Below are 18884 nucleotides of genomic sequence, written 5' to 3' on the forward strand. Positions count from 1 at the left end.
CCCAGGCTGAAGGTGCTCTAGCAATCCTCCTACCTCAGCCAACTGAGTAGTTGGGACTACGGGCACACAACCACCACACCTGGCTCATTTAAAGATCTTAAGAGCTAACATTGTACATCACTTTTGCCTTTTTATACAAGCGTTTTATCACAGAAAATTTTAGCCATATACAAAATAAACGAAATAGTATAATAGACCTGTCACCCTGATTCAAGAACTACTCATCTGGTGCCATTTTTGTTTCATCTATACTTCAACCCATTCTGCACCCACTGCTGTATTTTGTTTTTCTTTTTTGCATGAGGTCAGATGAACACACGTTGAAAGGCACAAATCTTAAATGTACAGTTTTTTTAAAATAAAATATACCCATATAAGCTTCACCCCTTTTAAGAATGGAATAATTTTCATCATTCTCAGAAAATTTCCTCATATTTCTTCCCAGGCAGTTTTTTTCTACTTTCAGAGGCTGTGTTGATTTATTTTCACTCTAGGTTCATTTTTGCCTGAAACCATACAATACGCATTTTATTCCACTTTGTCTCATATACCCAGCTTGTGAGACGCAGTCAGGGCGTGTGCTTCAGTGGCTTGTGTCATTGTACTCTGGGTAGTATTCTGTTGCATGAATATCCGCTCTACAGTTTGCTGAACAATTTTTCTGTTGATGGACATTTGGGTTGTTTCCTATTTTGGATTTTTATGGACAAAAGATCTATAAATATTCTTGTACAAATACTTGTTATATTTAATGTAATTCCTTTTTAGAATTTGACTGACGTGTGTTTTTAGTGGGATGATTGGTGATGTTGAGTACCTTTTTCTACACCTGTTGGCCATTTGTATGTCTTCTTTGGGAAAAATACTCAATCTTTTTCATATTTTTGAATGGGTTGTTACTATTTTCTTTTTTGATATGGAGTCTTGCTCTGTCACCCAGGCTGGAGTGCAGTGGCGTGATCTCAGCTCACTGCAACTTCCACCTCCTGGGTTCAAGCGATTCTCCTGCCTCAGCCTCCCGAGTAGATGGGACTACAGGCGCGTGCCACTATGCCCAGATAATTTTTTTGCATTTTTAGTAGAGACGGGGTTTCATCATGTTAGCCAGGATGGTCTTGATCTCCTGACCTCGCGATCGGCCTGCCTTGGCCTCCCAAAGTGCTGGGATTACAGGCGTGAGCCACTGCGCCTGGTCAGGTTGTTGCTATTATTATCATCATCTTCATTATTGGTTTGCTTTGAATTGCATGAGTTTCTGCCCCTCAGCCTCTCAAAGTGCTGAGATTACAGGCGAGAGCCACCGCACCTGGCCATATGCCACATTTTCTTTATGCATTCATTCATCAAAGAACACTTGGGTTGCTTCCACCTTTCTGCTTTCATGGATATTCCTGCAATAAACATGGGTGTGCAGATAAGTTTTTCAGGTCCTGCTTTGCATATTTTGGATAAATACCCAGAAGTGGAATCGCTGTATCATAATAATTCCGTTTGAGAAACCTCCATATGGCTGGGTGCGGTGGCTCACGCCTGTAATCCCAGCACTTTGGGAGGCTGAGGCGGGCAGATCACCTGAGCTCAGGAGTTCGAGACCAGCCTGGCCACCATGGTGAAACCCCATCTCTACTAAAAATACAAAAATTAGCCGGGTGTGGTGGCGTGTGCCTGTAATCCCATCTATAGGGAGTCTGAGGCAGGAGAATCACTTGAACATCGGACGCAGAGGTTGCAGTGAGCCAAGATCGCACCATTGCACTCCAGCCTGAGCAACAGAGCAAAACTCTGTCTCTAAAAAAAAAAAAGAGAAACTTCCGTACTATTTTTTGTAGTAGCTGGATCAATATTTCCCTACCAGCAGTGCACAGGGGTCTCAGTTTCTCCACATCCTAGAGAACATTTGTGGGTTATTTGCTTGATAATGGCCATTTAATGGGTGTTAGCAAAGGAAACCTGTTAGATTTGCTTTGCATTTTTATTTATTTATTTATTTACTTATTTTTTTTTTTTTTTTTTTTTAAGCAGGGTCTTACTGTTTCACCCAGGCTGGAGTGAAGTAGTACAATCTTGGCTCACTGCAGCCTCAACCTCCTGGGCTCAACTGAACCTCCCACTTCACTCTCCTGAGTAGCTGGGACTACAGGCATGTGCCAACACACCCAATTGGCGATAAACTGGCCCCAAAACTGGCCATCAACGGAATCTCTGCAGCACTGTGACATGTTCATAATGGCCCTAACGCCCGTGCTGGAAGGTTGTGGGTTTACAGGAATAAGGGCAAGGAACACCTGGCCCGCCCAGGGCGGAAAACCACTTAAAGGTGTTCTTAAGCCACAAACAATAGCATGAGTTATCTGTGCCTTAAGGATGTGCTCCTGCTGCAGTTAACTAGCCCAACCTATTCCTTTAATTCAGCCCATCCCTTCGTTTCCCATAAGGGATACTTTTAGTTAATTCAATATCTATAAAAACAACGCTAATGACGGGCTTGCTGTTAATAAATATGTGGGTAAGTCTCTGTTTGGGGCTCTCAGCTCTAAAGGCTCTGAGACCCCTGATTTCCCACTTCACACCTCTATATTTCTGTGTGTGTCTTTAATTCCTCTAGCGCTGCTGGGTTAGGGTCTCCCCGACTGAGCTGGTCTTGGCACTGCTGCTCATTTTTATATAGCTGTGTGTAATGATCAGGCTATGCAACTGAGTATTTAGAAAGACACTTAAAAATGGTTTCTAATCTTTTGCTACCAAAACTGAATTATAACTCATGTTAAGATCCAGCGGTACATAGTAAAAATATGTTCTTTTAAAATTTAGTTAAGTATTTTAAATGTATTGAAAGTGAAAATAGACCTTGTCAAAATTTCTGGGATGTGGTGAAAGCAGTGCTTTGAAATTTATAGCACTGAATGCAAATATTTAAAAAATAAAATCAATAATATTCCACTTTAAGACACTAAAGGAAGAGCAAAATAAACCTAAATTAGTCAAAAGAAAAATCTAAACAATTGCACTGCAAATAAATGAGATTGAAAATAGAAAATCAACAGAGGAAAATAAATAGAACGAAAACTGGTTGTTTGAAAAGATTAATAAAATTAATAGACATTGTCAGGATAACCAAGAAAAAAAGATTTAAAATAAGATGAATATAAAAAATGAATGACAGACCAGCATTGCTGACCCCATGGGCATTAATAGGATTAAAAAAAAAATACTTCCAGGCACGTTGGCTCACGCCTGCAATCCCAGCACTTTGGGAGGCTGAAGTGGGTGGATCACGAGGTCAGATCGAGACCACGGTGAAACCCCGTCTCTACTAAAAATACAAAAAAATTAGCCGGGCGTGGTGGTGGGTGCCTATAGTCCCAGCTACTCGGGAGACTGAGGCAGGAGAATGGCGTGAACCCAGGAGGCGGAGCTTGCAGTGAGCCAAGATCGTGCCACTGCACTTCAGCCTGGGTGAAAAAGCGAGACTCCATCTCAAAAAAAAAAAAAAAGAATACTATAGACAGCTCTATTCTCATGAATATGATAACCCAGAATAATGGAACCAATTCCTTCCGGCACAATCCACCAAAACCCACAAAAGGAGATAATACTGTATCTATTAGTGAAATGGAATCAGTATCTACCTAGTAACCTTCAGAAAAACTTATGTTCAACCACGTTAACTTATTCTAACTAGTGGGGTTCAGGGGCTCTCACTTTGTCAAGAACATGTAGAAGTAGCAAACAACTGTATTACTCATTGGATCCGGGGATCCATGTCAACTATGGTCTATTACAGCACAATGGGTGCTATGACTACGGATAATTTAGGCTACATGATACTTGTTTTTTGATTAAAAGATAGCATACCTGTTTTATATACAGTAATTCCCTCTAAGATCACAGGGGAACCATAGTTAACTTTTGTGGCATCACCAGGTATAATTCTTTTGTAACCTGTATTGATTAAGGACATGGGAAGGTTTCCCAATTGATGCATTTCAACAGATTTTTAAATTAATTCACAGGCCATTTTGCAGAAGCATAAAACCCAATCAGCACCCAATTATCTAGTTGTATATATTATTTAGTAAACTTCAGATTCCCAATTGGGTCAAACTGTAAAAATTTTCTCTTGGGTAGGAGCTCCTTTGAGGCCAGTGGGTGAATGCCTGTGTACCCTATCCATATTTATAAATGTATTCCTCCAGAAAGGCTAAAACCAACATTGTCATTGTTGCATGTCCCCTACAAGGTAATAGTTGTGTTGTGGGGGTTTGGCTGGGCACAGTGGCTCACGCCTGTAATCCCAGGACTTTGGGAGGTGAGGCGGGCAGATCACGAGGTTAGGAGATCGAGACCATCCTGGCTAACACGGTGAAACCCCTTCTCTACAAAAAATACAAAAAATTAGCCAGGTGTGGTGGCAGGCGCCTGTAGTCCCAGCTACTCAGGAGGCAAGAGGCAAGAATGGCGTGAACCCGGGAGGTGGAGCTTGCAGTGAGCCGAGATCGCGCCACTGCACTCCAGCCTGGGCGACAGAGTGAGACTCCGTCTTGGAGGAAAAAAAAGAATTCTGGGTTTGTTTGAATTAACTCCTTTGCTGTGTCATATGGGTGCCATGGTTGTTTATCCCCAAAGCAGGTTCACTGTGCACTGTTATCAGCTTGTCTAAGGATGGTGAGGGAGAACACATTCATGCACCTATTACATAAGTTGATTTATTACTTATAAAGGCATCAAAGAAGATGAGAAGTCTAAAATCCAGTGTGATGTGGTCCCCTGAGGTTCAGAGAAGTTGCCTGGAAGGATGGAATTTTGACTGCATGTGCCCCACTTGCAACACAGTTAAGGACTCCAGAAAATAGCCCAGCCCAGGTTTTATAGCCCAGGATCACCTGACTCACCGACCAAAAGTGTTGAGACATTGTATTTCTTGTGAAGACTGTTAAGTCTGGGCTGTTCTACCATTCTCTCCTGATTTCAGGATGCTGCATTCCCAGAACATTGCACACTTATTCTTGAGAACTACAAGTAAGAAAGAGGGTAGAACTGGACCAGTCCAATACAACTTGGAGGACAGTTCTCAATCCTTAACAGTGAGGGATCAGGATATTTGTTGTGATAGAAACAGAAGCAGTAGCAGTACAGAAATTTCAGTGTCCTAGTGGCCCATCTGCTATTAGGTTTCTGGACCACAGCATGACACATGACTGCTTTTCTCTTCTTTCTATAAAAGCTGCTTCCGGCTATCTTTTAATTCTTCTCATGCAGAGTAGCAGCATTTGATTTATCGGTAGTGTGGGCAATCTGTGTGGTTGAAGAAAACAGTTCAGGAGTCCATCAACCCACACTGAAGACCACCTAATCCTCCAGTGAGTGCCATTCAATCTTGCTGGTGTTAGCAACATACAGTAAGGTCATTTTGACTAAGGCCATCTAGGTTGCAAGGTTAGGCCTTTGGCATGCTGATCAGTAGTGCTAAAAGAAGCCCATATACTAGATAGAGGTTCTGCAATGAAAGAGGCTAATGCCAAATGCTTCTTCCCCTTTTGACTCATCAGTGCCTGGACCATGAGGCACCATGGATCTGCACCTCATCAGAAGAATGCACATAAAAGCAGTAGCACAAGAAAACACTCAAAGCCACTAGTCTTGCACAAGTCATCTTGTTAGACAATTAGGTGACATGCTTAATTCTCCCCAGCATGGGGACATTCTTCCTTTCTGCAACTTCACACACACAAAATCCCTGGAGCTGTCCCAAGTGTGTACAGTAATAATGTTCACATGGCTAGTCCAAGCATCCAGTGATGGTAACCAAACGAGATGCAGTTACCACAGAGCAGTAGTCTGACTTTTGATAATCGGGAATAAAGAACCCAGTGGTGAAGGTGCTGGGTCACTGCCTCAATGTGAGGTACCTTGGAAACTGCCTGCCAAACACAGGTCAAGGTGGAACATACATCCTCCTGGGGAATGGCCAGTTAACCAATCATGTCTAGGAGTTGAGAGTTTTACTGTGGGACAAGGTGGCAACAGCTGATAACACAAAGCGCTGTGTAGACCAAAGTGAAAGTCCATCAATTGCTGGTTCTAATTCAGGTGACTTCTGTTATATTATGGAACCAGTTAGACAAAAGCAGGTAGTTAAAGCTGAAAAGATATCATCAGTCATAGTTGGTTCATTCTGTTGGTAATGCCAATTGTTTTCACAGTCTCATTGGTGACAGGAAAAATTAGGACCCTAAGACTACTGGGAAAACATGTGACACCCATGACTGTACAGATAAGACTGAGAGCAGTTATTAGTTACAAACACTCATAGACAGAAGAGGGAGGATACTGTAAATGAGGCTGGTCCACACAAGACTTGCACTAGGAAGCAGATACAACAAACAGGGTGTAAGGGGAAGGCTTCGTAGTATCAAGAACGTGAGATGCTCCTTGGTTCTCACAACGATGCAACTGGTTTGTTTAAATGCATCTGTGGAATGGTAGGCAACTGAAATACGTTAGACTACAGACGGATAAGATCAAAGTAGTATGTTACAATGCCATAATCCTGTAATATACAATTTATTGTAGTGCTAACTACACATAATATAAACTATGCATAACTCATACTAACTTACAAAACTGTACTGTACTACGTATTATAGAGCTACTTATACACATGTCAGTATACATGTAGATATGCTATATATACTAGATAATGCTATACTATATGGTATACTAGGGCACACCAATTCCACTATAAATGCAAAAGGCCCCAACAATACACTGGAAAATTGAACATTATCAATATGGGTTGAGTGTTTCTTATCTGAAATACTGGAGAACAGAAGTGCTTTGGATTTCAGACTTTTAACATTTTTGGAATATTTGCAGAAAACTTACTGGGTGAGCATCCCTAATCCAAAAATCAAAAATCCTCTAATGAGCATTTCTGTTGAGCATAAGACTGGTGCTCAAACAGTTTTTGACTTCGGAGCATTTCAGATGTGGTATTGGAATCTGGGGTTTACAGATGTTCAATCTGTAGATAAAATACTTATATTCCATGATGAAGGCAAATTTCACCCAGATAACCATAATACACTTAAATCTGAAAGCCAGTTACTGTAATAGACTATCAATAGAATACCAAAAACCACAAATCATCTCAATAGATGCAGAAAAAAACATGTCATAAGAGTTCAACACTCCTTTACCATGAAACAATAAATAAAAAACACAAGAAAACTTCCTGAGTCTGTTTGGGAATATTTATGAAAAATCTGCAATATACTTGATGGTGAAACTGAATGCTTTCACACTCAGATTAGACAAGCATACTGTCCAATCACAGTTCTCTCTTCTTAATTCAAAGTAAAAAGTGGGCCAGGTGTGGTAGGTCATGTCAGTAACCCCAACATGTAGAGAGGCTGAGGCAGGAGGATAGCTTGAGGCCAGGAATTCAAGACCAGCTAGACAATATAGCGAGATCCCATCTCTATAAAAAATTTTTCAAATTATATAATTAGTTGAGCATGGCAGCATGTGTCTGTAGTTCCAGCTACATAGGAGGCTAAGGTGGGAGAATCACTTGAACCCAGGAGTTTGAGGCTGCACTGAGCTATGACTATACCACTACACTTCAGCCTAGCTGACAGAGTGAGACCCTCTCTAAAAACATAACAGTATTTAAAAAAGTGAACTATGCAAATAACAGCCAAAAATAATGACAAAGAATAAAGGAAAGAAAATGAAAATAATAATGTACATTAGACTATATAAAATTCACATACATGCAAATTAATAACAACTCTTTATTAGCAAAGAAAATGAAGAAAATCTTTACAACAAAAAAGTAGTTTTCCCATAAAAAGGTAGAATAAATATATATATATATATATACACACACACACACACATATGTATAAAATGGGGAATAACCAAAACGTCCCACATAAGATCAGTAAGAAATTTCCAACAATTAACAGGAACTCATTTTTCAACGGTCCATTAATTAGAGAACAATTAAACAACTACATGAAAACTAAAATCGCCTACTATTAGAAATACATTTCATCTTAGTCTAGGGATCCAACAAATTTTTAAATGAATAGACAAAAATTATGTTAACTGATGAGAAACAAAACACAGCCTATTAAGCTCATAGTGTACTATGGCTTACAAAGTATCTATGAAATTCTCAGCTCCATGATTCCTTGCAAAAAATTGAAAATCTAAAGTATAGACACCTTCTTTAACAATGAACCACTGATAAAAATATATTTGAAAGTGACTAGGAAAATGAAGTGTTTTAACACATTTTTCATATTTTATGACGTTCTTTCCCAGGACGGGTTCTTCTAAGTTTTAGAAGGGAACTAGGAAAATTGCATATATTCTAATCTTCCTTACATGTGTTAGGTTTCTCTCTAGTGTGAGTTTTTAATTTTTTCACGTGTTCTAACGAAACTAGAATAACTGAAAGCTTTAACACACTTCTTACATTCACAGAGGTGTTTTGTTGTTGTTGTTGTTTTTTACCACATATAAGCTCTTTCATGCTTTCGAAGGGAACTGGAACAACTGAAGGCTTTACCACATTTCTTACACTCATAGGGTTTTTCTCCAGTATGAGTCCTTTCATGGCTTCGAAGGGCACTGGAAGAAGTAAATGACTTACCACATTCCTTACATCCATAAGGTTTCACTCCCGTGTGAGTTCTTTCATGCTCGCATAGGTTACTGGAATATTTGAAGGCTTTACCACATTGTTTACATTCATAGGGCTTTTCTCCACTGTGAGTCCTTTCATGGACTCTGAGGACTCTGGAACATCTAAAGGCTTTGCCACATTTTATACATTCATAGGGTTTTTCTCCAGTATGCGTTCTTTCATGTATTCCCAAGTAAGTGGAACGACTGAAGGCTTTGCCACATTCCTTACATTCATAGGGTTTCTCTCCAGTATGAGATCTTTCATGTTGGCGAAGAGAACTGGAAAAAGTGAATGATTTACCACATGTCTTACATGCATAGGGTTTCTCTCCAGTATGAGTTCTTTCATGTTCATGAAGATAACTTGAATAACTGAAGGCTTTATCACAATGTTTACATTTATATGTTTTCTCTCCAGTGTAAGTGCTCTGAGGCATTTGAAATACACTAGGAAAATCAAAAGGCTTCTCATACACTGGACCCTTGTAAGGCCCATTACTACTGTGTACTACCATGTGTCTGTCAACACTGGTGAGAGAGATAAAGGCTTTCCCACATTGTTTGCAATGATATAACTTCTCTGGACATTCCTCACACTCAAATAGCTTGTTTCCAGTGTGAGATAGGATGTGCCTATGAAGGGCTGAATGACATATGAAGACTTTTCCACACACACTGCATTCACACGGCTTTACTCCAGTAGAAACTTTCTTATTCAGATTCAAATTTGAATCCTGGCTGAAGGTTTCTCCATATTGACTGCCTTCTTTAATTTCAAACAGTCTCTCTACCACATGACTGCTGTAAAAATGATAAACACATCATTAAGGGTACATTTATTCATGGTTTACATTGCTACTAATACCATGGAAAATGCAAGTTTCTTGCCATGTCTAAACTGTTTTAAAGTAAATAATTACTATAAGATATGGGTCCCCCATAACTATTATCATTATTATAACTGTGATAAGTCACATGTACAGTATCTTAGTGGTGTTTCCAAGTAAAATATTCTGAAAATATTGAACACTGATGTTACATTCACGTGTATTTTTTGCTAAGACTTTTCTGGAAAAAAAAAATTTCTAGTGGTTCTTATTTGTTTTGTCTGTTTAAAAACTTACGACATGCTAAGATTCCCTCAAGGGGCATTTTTTGCTCTTGTGAATGCAAATTACCTTAGATTTCTCCCAGGATTTTTGAAGTCATCTTGGATATTCTGGTCTTCTGATTTGTTTCCTACAATGTACAACCATAAGATTATTCAAATGATTAGAAACTTTAAAAATTGCTAGATTCAAGGTTCACTATATACTGTGACCATGTCTAATTTTTTTCACCAAAGTACTCCCTTTCCACACGCCAAATCAGGAAACATTCATAACCAAGAAACACTTGTTTTCTTTTTCTTCTCTTTTTTCTTTCTTTTTTTTTTTTGAGACAGATTGTTTCTTTGTTGCCCAGGCTGGAGTGCAGTGGCTCAATCTTGGCTCACTGCAACCTCCACTTCCCAGGTTCCAGCAATTAACCTGTCTCAGCCTCCCAAGTAGCTGGGATTACAGGCGCTTGCTACCATGCCTGGCTAATTTTTGTATTTTTTTAGTAGAGATGGGGTTTCACCATGTTGGCCAGGCTGGTCTTGAACTCCTGACCTCAGGCGATTCACCCGCCTTGGCCTCCCAAAGTGCTGGGATTACAGGTGTGAGCCACCGCGCCCAGCCAAAACACTTGTTTTCTAATCAACTACATGAAAAAGTGTTGTTATTCTTACCTACAGAAGCCAGGTTCCTGAAGATTTCTTGCATCACATCTCTATAGAGATTCTTTTGAGAAGGATCCAGCAAAGCCCACTCCTCCTGGGTAAAGGTCACAGCCACATCTTCAAATGACACTGAATCCTAGAATATCGCACATATGTGGAGAGGAGGATGGCTTAGACAGACAGTACTAAGAATCTATACTCATCTCATAAAATTGTAACATAATTCTGCAGACTTCAAACATTTCTTCCATGACCTGGTCATCAGAACTTTACTCTCTGTCTGCACTTACTGCTTCCCACTCAACATTCTTCATGCTAAAATGAAACTATTGGGCCAGGCGGGGTGGCTCACGCTTGTAATCCCAGCACTTTGGGAGGCCGAGGCGGGCGGATCACGAGGTCAGGAGATCGAGACCACGGTGAAACCACGTCTCTACTAAAAATACAAAAAAATTAGCCAGGCGTGGTGGCGGGTGCCTGTAGTCCCAGCTACTCGGAGAGGGTGAGGCAGGAGAATGGTGTGAACCCGGGAGGCGGAGCTTGCAGTGAGCCGAGATTGCGCCACTGCACTCCAGCCTGGGAGACAGAGCGAGACTCCGTCTCAAAAAAAAAAAAAGAAACTATTCAGAAAGTCAACAGCAGAGTAGGAACACCTGTCTCATTGGCAGGTGCAGGGAATAAACTGTGCTGTAAGAAATGAGGTCACCCCTAATTTCTATGCGTAGATTTTATCTTGAGGGCCTCTCATAACAAAATCATGCTATCTGTTGTGTATAACAGTCAGTATTAAGTCTTAAGACTACATATCCTTAGAAATACCTGCTCACAAAGCCTGACCTTTTGGAGTGAGAAAATAGATTTTTTTGACAGATCTCATCACCCTAAGTGAGTGGTTCACAATATGTAAACAATCTTATGCAAACAATATATTATTCGCTGAACTCCAGTTTTGTTTTGTTTCTGAAAGCCTACTACTTTACTCCATTCTTGCAGTGGTACCTAGGGGATCAGCTCTGAAAAACACTCTGAGTATTAAGTCTCTAATGAGCATTCTTGGTAAACAATATTTCTCATATGCTGTTACAACTTGTTAACTGGAGAAATGAGGCATCAACGTGATTATAATAAGAAAATATTTGGAAGCTTGCAAGTAGTTTACTCCAGACCAAATTAAATCCAGTTGTAAATAAGACTGATAATTTATCTTTAATAACACAAACAAAATAATTTTAAAATTTCTATTGGATAAAAACAAAGTGCAATGGAGTAAGTGGAAAGATAGTACATGTGCTAAGAAACTCAATGTCATCAAGATATCACCTCTTTGAAATAGCCTTAAAAAATTCCATCAATCCCCAAAGCAGACACTTTATTCGCAACTGAAAACTACTTTTCCAAACCTAATAAAAAAAAAAGTCTAAGAATTGTCAAAGTCTTCCAAACAATAGGGCAATGGCTTCCTTACCATGTATCAGAAATTTTCAAACTATAATATTCAGGACAGTATTAACATGGAGATAAACAAATAGTCCAAAAGGGAAAAAAGTTTTAAATAAGCAGGAATTTTTTTTTTTTAATTTTATTTATTTATTTATTTTTGGTGAGATGGAGATTTACTCTTATTGCCCAGGCTGGAGTGCAATGGCGTGATCTTGGCTCACCACATCCTCCGTTGCCTCCCAGGTTCAAGTGATTCTCCTGCCTCGGCCTCCCGAGTAGCTGGGATTACAGGCATGTGTCACTACGCCTGGCTAATTTTGTATTTTTAGTAGAGATGGGGTTTCACCGTGTTGCCCAGGCTGATCTTGAACTCCTGACCTCAGATAATCCGCCCGCCTCGGCCTCCCAAAGTGCTGGGATTATAGGCATGAGCCACTGCCTGGCCTGTAAGCAGGAATTTTACATGTAAAGTTCATTAATGACAGAGCATTCCAGAATAGTGGAAGAAATCAAAAGCACCTTAAAACATACAGTAGAGCAAACTGGTACTAACTGAAAAAGTACACTGCATTCCCCTCTATTCCATGAACAATAATCAAGTTCTTTATTTCAAATGTGAAAGACAAAACTAAAATATGTTCAGACTTCGAAGGAAAATAGGGGTATTTTTGGACAGAAAAATGGGCAGAATTCATTTAAATAGAAAAAAACAAAGGAACTGACAAATTCACATATATTAATATTCAGGAAATTAAAAGGCAAAAAGCAGTGGGAAAAAAACTAATACATGCAATATAAAAGAATTAGTATGAAGTGTAAAAATGAACACGATTTAAAAGTGAGAAAATAAGCAAAGCATACTTAAAAGAAGATGAAAGACCATCTATTTTTTTAAATAGTCAACTTCCTTGGTAATGAGAAAATAGAAAATAGGTACATGACATTTGAAATTGACTAGAAGAAAAAAAATCAATCCATGTGATGACGGCCATGGCAAACGGGTTACTCACGAAGGAAGAAGGAGTCAACTGATACTCTCCAATGCTCTAATGTGAACTTACCACAATGTGTAGCCCATTAATTTTTCTAAAATGTTCAGAGAATTTACTGTGCATTTGCACTTGGAGATGTGGCATAAAATTATAGGAGCATTGTTTTTCCAAAAAGCAAAAAAATACACTTGAAAAAGCCCTAACATCAGAATCATTAGAATGGACGGCTGAATTAAATGGTCCACAGCCTCAGGCACTAGCATGTGTGAAACATACTGACACAAGGAAATCACCAATAAACCTTTTTGTTTTAATTCCATTCTTACTCATTTACAGAAAGTTCAAGTAAAGCAAAATGGAACTGAAAAATTACAGATGATAAAAATGCAAAAAAGTAGCCAAAGAATCACAACAGTAGTCAACTAAGAGATAACTCTTAATGACTCTTAATGACTGTACGAGGCCCAGTTAAGAATTTTAATTATAATTTCCAAGTTGCTTCAACTATTATTACTAAAACTCTTGACAAATGTTTTACTCGTTCTTACTGTATTTCATAATAGAAAACTTAAAAATTAATTAAAATGTAAAAGAAAACAATTTTTATGTTTCTTTGCCTTATAACGTGATCTGAGTCGTGATTTATAGATTTCACAGAAGTAAGTAAATCGAGCAGCACAGCTCACAGTGCTAGCTGCTCAGCAAGCAGCTAAAGTACACACCGGATACCAGGCAGAAGAACCGATTAGCAAGTCATTGCAAGAGAAGACAGAACCACACGGTGGTGGGCAATGTCTGAGCATTCTGCTAGTGGTACTAAGTGTGACGGTCATGGGCAGAGAGATGTGTTTGGAGAGGGCAGGAAATTATTACTCAGAAAATTGACACTTGTGGATCCATTAGGTCAGGACTTTTAAGGTGTTTTTTTTTTTTTTTTTTTTTTGAGACGGAGTCTTTCTCTGTCCCCCAGGTTGGAGTGCAGTGGCACGATCTCGGCTCACTGCAAGCTCTGCCTCCCGGGTTCACGCCATTCTCCTGCCTCAGCCTCCCGAGTAGCTGGGACTACAGGCGCCCGCCACCACGCCTGGCTAATTTTTTGTATTTTTAGTAGAGACAGGGTTTCACCGTGTTAGCCAGGATGGTCTCGATCTCCTGACCTCGTGATCCGCCCGCCTCGGCCTCCCAAAGTGCTGGGATTACAGGCTTGAGCCACTACGCCCAGCCTTAAGGTGGTTTGATATGGTTTGAATGAGGAAGAAAAGGAGCCAAGCCTGTGTTTTCTGTTGAGGGTAGGTGGAAAGCTAGGGTGAGAATTCAGTTTCAAGGGAAAAGATTTACATGGTTTCAATCTGCTGCCAAAACCCAGAGAGAGCACCCAGGCTTGTTTTCACCATATCCTGATGTGAGGTCAGAAGTAGAAGAAAGAAAGTTTAGGATTAAAAGGTGACAGCAGTCAATTAAAAGAAAAAAATGGAGACAGACACTTCTGATTTCCAGTCGAGCAAGTAAGCATAAAAGGCAACGGTCAAGCTTCCTGGGTTGAGTTCTGAGTTCCACGAAAATGTTTGACCCCACCAAGCTGTCTGAGCTATTCAAATGTTATTACCAGAGGCTCTTTCCCTATTCTTTACTGTAACTGGCTCAACTACAGCAGAGTGATAAAGAATTACGCCCAACACTGTGAATTTTCATTCACATTGAAAGATGACATTACATCCGATACCAATCCTTCAACAACCAGAGTGATCTGGAAAAGGAGATGCAGAAAATGAATCCATACAAGATTGATACAGGTGCAGTATATTCCCACAGACCCAATCAACACAATACAGTGAAGCTGGGAGCTTTCCAGGCTCAGGAAAAAGAACTGGTGTTGGACACTGACATGACAGACTATGACAATGTGAGGAGATGCTGTAGTTCTGCAGATACATGTTCTAAGTGCTGGAGCCTCATGACAAGGGCCATACGCAACACCGACACTGCACTGAAGGAGGACTTCGGATTTAAGCGTCGTCTCCGGGTGTATTCTGGAAGGAGGGGTGTACATTGTTCGGTCTGTGATAAATCACTTAGAAAACTGTCTTCGGTGGTATATTCTGGGATAGTTGAGTATTTGAGCCTTGTAAAGCGTAGTCAAGATGTTAAAAAGAAAGTTCACCTAACTGAAAAAAATTCACCCTTTTGTCAGAAAATCTATAAACATAATAAAAAACTTTGAAGAATATGCCTTGGTTAATCAAGATATTCTCAAAAATAACAAAAGCTGGGATAATATTTTAGCCCTTGTTCCTGAAACAATTCAGGATGAACTTCAACAAAGGTTCCAAAAGTCTCACAATTCACTTCAGCATTGGGAGCACCAGCAGATGTCAGAATAACATCAAAAATGAAAATGTGGACCCTGGCTGCAGTGGGAGATTATGCTCCAGGACTGTTTCCATGACAGGTATCAATGTCAACAAAGAAATCAATCATTTACTGAAGAGCCCTTTTAGTGTTCATCCTAAAACAGGTCGCATTTCTGTGCCTACTGATTTGCAGAAAGTGGATCGGTTTGATCCATTTACTGTTCCAACCATAAGCCTCATCTGCCATGAACTGGATGCCATTTCCACTAATGAAGAGGAAAAAAGGAAAATTAAGCTCAATCTGATATTAAACATAGAACCAGAGATTATAAGACCAGTCTAGCACCTTATGTGAAAGTTTTTGAACAACTTCTTGAAAACCTGGGTAAACACCAAAAAAGAGAACTTCTTAAGAGGAGTGATTTACAAAAAGATTTCAGAAGACAATGCTCCTCAAACCAATGTGGGTATCTTCTGCCTTCAACCAAGGATCAAATGCTCCAAGAGCCATTTAACAAATACAGCAGAACTATGTATGTGTCTTTTTTTTTTTTTTTTTTAAATTTTATTTTTTTTTTGAGACGGAGTCTTGCTCTGTCACCCAGGCTGGAGTGCAGTGGCGCAGTCTCGGCTCACTGCAAGCTCCGCCTCCCGGGTTCACGCCATTCTCCTGCCTCAGCCTCTCCGAGTAGCTGGGACTACAGGCGCCCGCCACCACGCCCGGCTAATTTTTTTTTTTTTTGTATTTTTAGTAGAGACGGGGTTTCACCTTGGTCTCGATCTCCTGACCTCGTGATCCGCCCACCTCGGCCTCCCAAAGTGCTGGGATTACAAGCGTGAGCCACCGCGCCCGGCCGTATGTGTCTTAATGCTCAAAGTAAATTTTCCTTTGCTTGAAAAATAATTTATGTTGAGAAGATTTCTTGAGACCACCAAAGGACAGTGTCAAGGTTCATGGAACGAGCAATAAAAGGAGAAATAATTGGAAAAAAAACCCCAAAAAACCAAAGGCAACATTCAGGCTATTATTAAAGAGTCTTTAACAGATAGTGGCAAAGTAGCACAGAAAATAGAGCACTTATACACTGCTGGTGGGAATGTAAATTAGTTCAGCCATTGTGAAAAGCCGTTTGAAGATTTCTCAAAAAACTTAAAACAGAACTACCTTTTGACCCAGCAATCCCATTACTGGATATAGATCCAAAGGAATTTAAGTTGTTCTACCAAGAAGACGCATGCCCCTGTATGTTCATCACAGCCCTATTCACAATATCAAAGACACAGAATCAATCTAAACACCCATCGATAGTGGACTGGATTTAAAAGAAAGTGGTACATATACACCATGGAATACTATCCAGCTATAAGAAATTAAATCATGTCCTTTGCATAAACATGGCTACAGCTGGAGGCCATTATCATAAGCAAATTAATGCATTAACAGAAAACCAAATACCACATGTTCTCATTTATAAATGGAAGCTAACTGTTGAGTATACATGGACACAAAGATGGGAGCAATAGACACTGGGGCCTACCTGAGGGGGAGAATGGGAGGAATGTGAGAGTAAAAAAAACTACCTATCAGGCACTATGCTCACTATCTATGTGACAAAATCATTCGTGCAGCAAAACACAGAAACATGAAATTTACTCATGTAACAAATCTGCATATGTACCCCCAGAACACAAAAGTTAAAAAAAAAAGCAACATTCACATTCACAATAAAAGGCAAATAAATTTAACTAAACAATTCTAAGATTAACCATTAAAGAATTGAGTTCCCAGTAAAAACTACCAAACCAAATTAGAGAGACAGAGGCACATCCAGAGAATCGTAACTCACTTGATGAGAAAACCCTAAGAACCCTCTGTGAGTAGCACTATGTGTATAGGAAAAACCAAACTGAAACTGGTGAGCTGCTCAAGTTTGAGAACATCTCCTGGGTGCCCAGGCTTAGGGATCCCCAGTAATTTATGAGTTTTACATTCACAAACATTACCAGTTGATACGGTTTGGCTGTGTGTTTCCTCCAAAACTCATGTTTAAATGTGACCTCCAATGTTAGAGGTAGGCCTAGGGGAAGGCATCTGGGTCATGGAGGCAGGCATCTCATAAATGACTCAGTGCTGTCCTTGAAGTAATGAGTTCTCTGTTGGTTCACAGGAGAGCCGGGTATGTAAAAGAGGCTGGACCTTCCTCCTCCTCTCTCTGACTCCCTCTCTCACCATGTGGCTTGCCTATTCCCCCTCCACCTTCCATCTGAGGCATCACCAGAAGCCAAGCAGCTGCCGGTGCCATGCTTGTACAGCCTGCAGAACCGTGAGTCAAATAAACCTACTTTATTTATAAACTACCCAGTCTTAGGTATTACTTTATACCAATGGAAAAATGGAATAATACAGAAAATTGGCACTGAGGAGTGGGGTGTTGCTATAAAGATACCTGAAAATGTGAAAGTAGCTTTGGAACTGGGTAACAGGCAGAAGCTGGAAGACTTTCAAGGGCTCAGAAAAAGACAGGGAGATGAGGCAAGTTAGAAGTTTTTAGAGTGGTTAAATGATTGAAACCAAAATGTTGACAGAAATATGGACAGTGAAAGCCAGGCCAAAGAGGTCTTAGATGGAAATGACGAAGTTTTGGGGAGCTTGAGCAAAGATCACCCATGTTACACCCTAGCAAAGACTTGGCTGCATTGTGTCCATGCCCTAAGGATTTGTAGGAGGTTTAATTTAGGAGTAATAACTTAAGAGTCTCCAGCGGCAGACATTTCTAAGCAGCAAAAGATTCAAGAGGTGGTATGGTCGCTTCTTTGCCCCCCACAATCAGAAGTGATTTAAAGTTGAAACGTGATTAAAAGAGAAGCAGAGCATAAAAGTTTGGGAAATGTGCAACTTGGCCCTGTGGTAAAGACGGAATCCAAGCAGCCTATGGAGCAATGACGTGTAAGAGAGAGTTGCACAACTAAAGGGGAGTCAGGTGCCAACAGCCACGAGGCTAAGAAAAAGACCTGTAATGCATTTCAGAAAATTGTGGCAGCCCCTCTCACCACAGGCCCAGGGGCTTAAAAGGAAAAAGTTTGGGGTACCAGGTTGAAGGCATCACTGCCCTGTGCAGCCTTAGGACACTGCTCCTTGCATTCCAGTAGCTCTAGTTCCAGCTTTGGCTAAAAAGGCCCCATATACCACTTAGGCCACTGCTCCAGAGGGCACAAGCCATAAGCCTTGGTGGCTTCCACTTAGTGTTAAGCCTGTAGGTGCATAGAATGCAAGAGTTAAGGAGGCTTGGTAGCTTCCACCTAAATTTCAGATGTATCAGGAATGTAGGTGCCCAAGAAGAAGCCTGACACAGGGGTGGAACCACACAGGCAGCCTCTACTAGGGCAGTGCCACGAGAAATGTGAGGATGAAGCCCCCACACAGAGTCCCCACAGTGGCACTGCCTAGCGAAGCTGTGGAAACAGGGCTGCTGCCTTCCAGACCCCAGAATGGTACAGCCACAAGCAGCATGCACCGAGCCTGGAAACATTGCAAGCATTTGACTCTAATATGTCAGAAGTCACATGGGCTGCACCCAGCAAAGCCACAGGAGAGTGAGGCTGCCCAAGGCTTTGGGCGCTCAATCCTTGCATCTATGTGCCC

The 18884-nt window shown here is 40.4% G+C and overlaps 2 protein-coding genes across 3 annotated transcripts in view; one reads left to right on the top strand and one right to left on the bottom strand.

The window, feature by feature from the left end:
- Window positions 1–7782: 7782 nt before the first annotated feature.
- The window catches only part of ZNF670 (zinc finger protein 670), a 40493-nt gene continuing 29391 nt past the window's right edge, over window positions 7783–18884 (bottom strand). Inside the window, exons 2-4 of one of the 2 annotated variants that reach the window (XM_055234711.2) lie at window positions 10468–10594; window positions 9875–9935; window positions 7783–9497 (exon numbers count right to left, since the gene is read on the bottom strand). In XM_055234711.2, the coding sequence (XP_055090686.1) occupies window positions 8519–9497; window positions 9875–9935; window positions 10468–10594 (1167 nt within the window). In that variant the 3' untranslated portion in view covers window positions 7783–8518. The remainder of the gene's footprint in view (window positions 9498–9874; window positions 9936–10467; window positions 10595–18884) is intronic. The other variant, XM_063613549.1, reaches the window with a different exon arrangement.
- On the top strand, window positions 14562–15254 carry LOC134731913 (DNA primase small subunit-like). The gene has a single exon (XM_063613563.1). It carries the CDS (start codon window positions 14650–14652, stop codon window positions 15109–15111), a length of 462 nt encoding a protein of 153 aa, XP_063469633.1. The 5' UTR covers window positions 14562–14649; the 3' UTR covers window positions 15112–15254.

The sequence above is a fragment of the Symphalangus syndactylus genome, chromosome 19, assembly GCF_028878055.3.
Source record: "Symphalangus syndactylus isolate Jambi chromosome 19, NHGRI_mSymSyn1-v2.1_pri, whole genome shotgun sequence".
Taxonomy (NCBI): Eukaryota; Metazoa; Chordata; class Mammalia; order Primates; family Hylobatidae; genus Symphalangus; species Symphalangus syndactylus.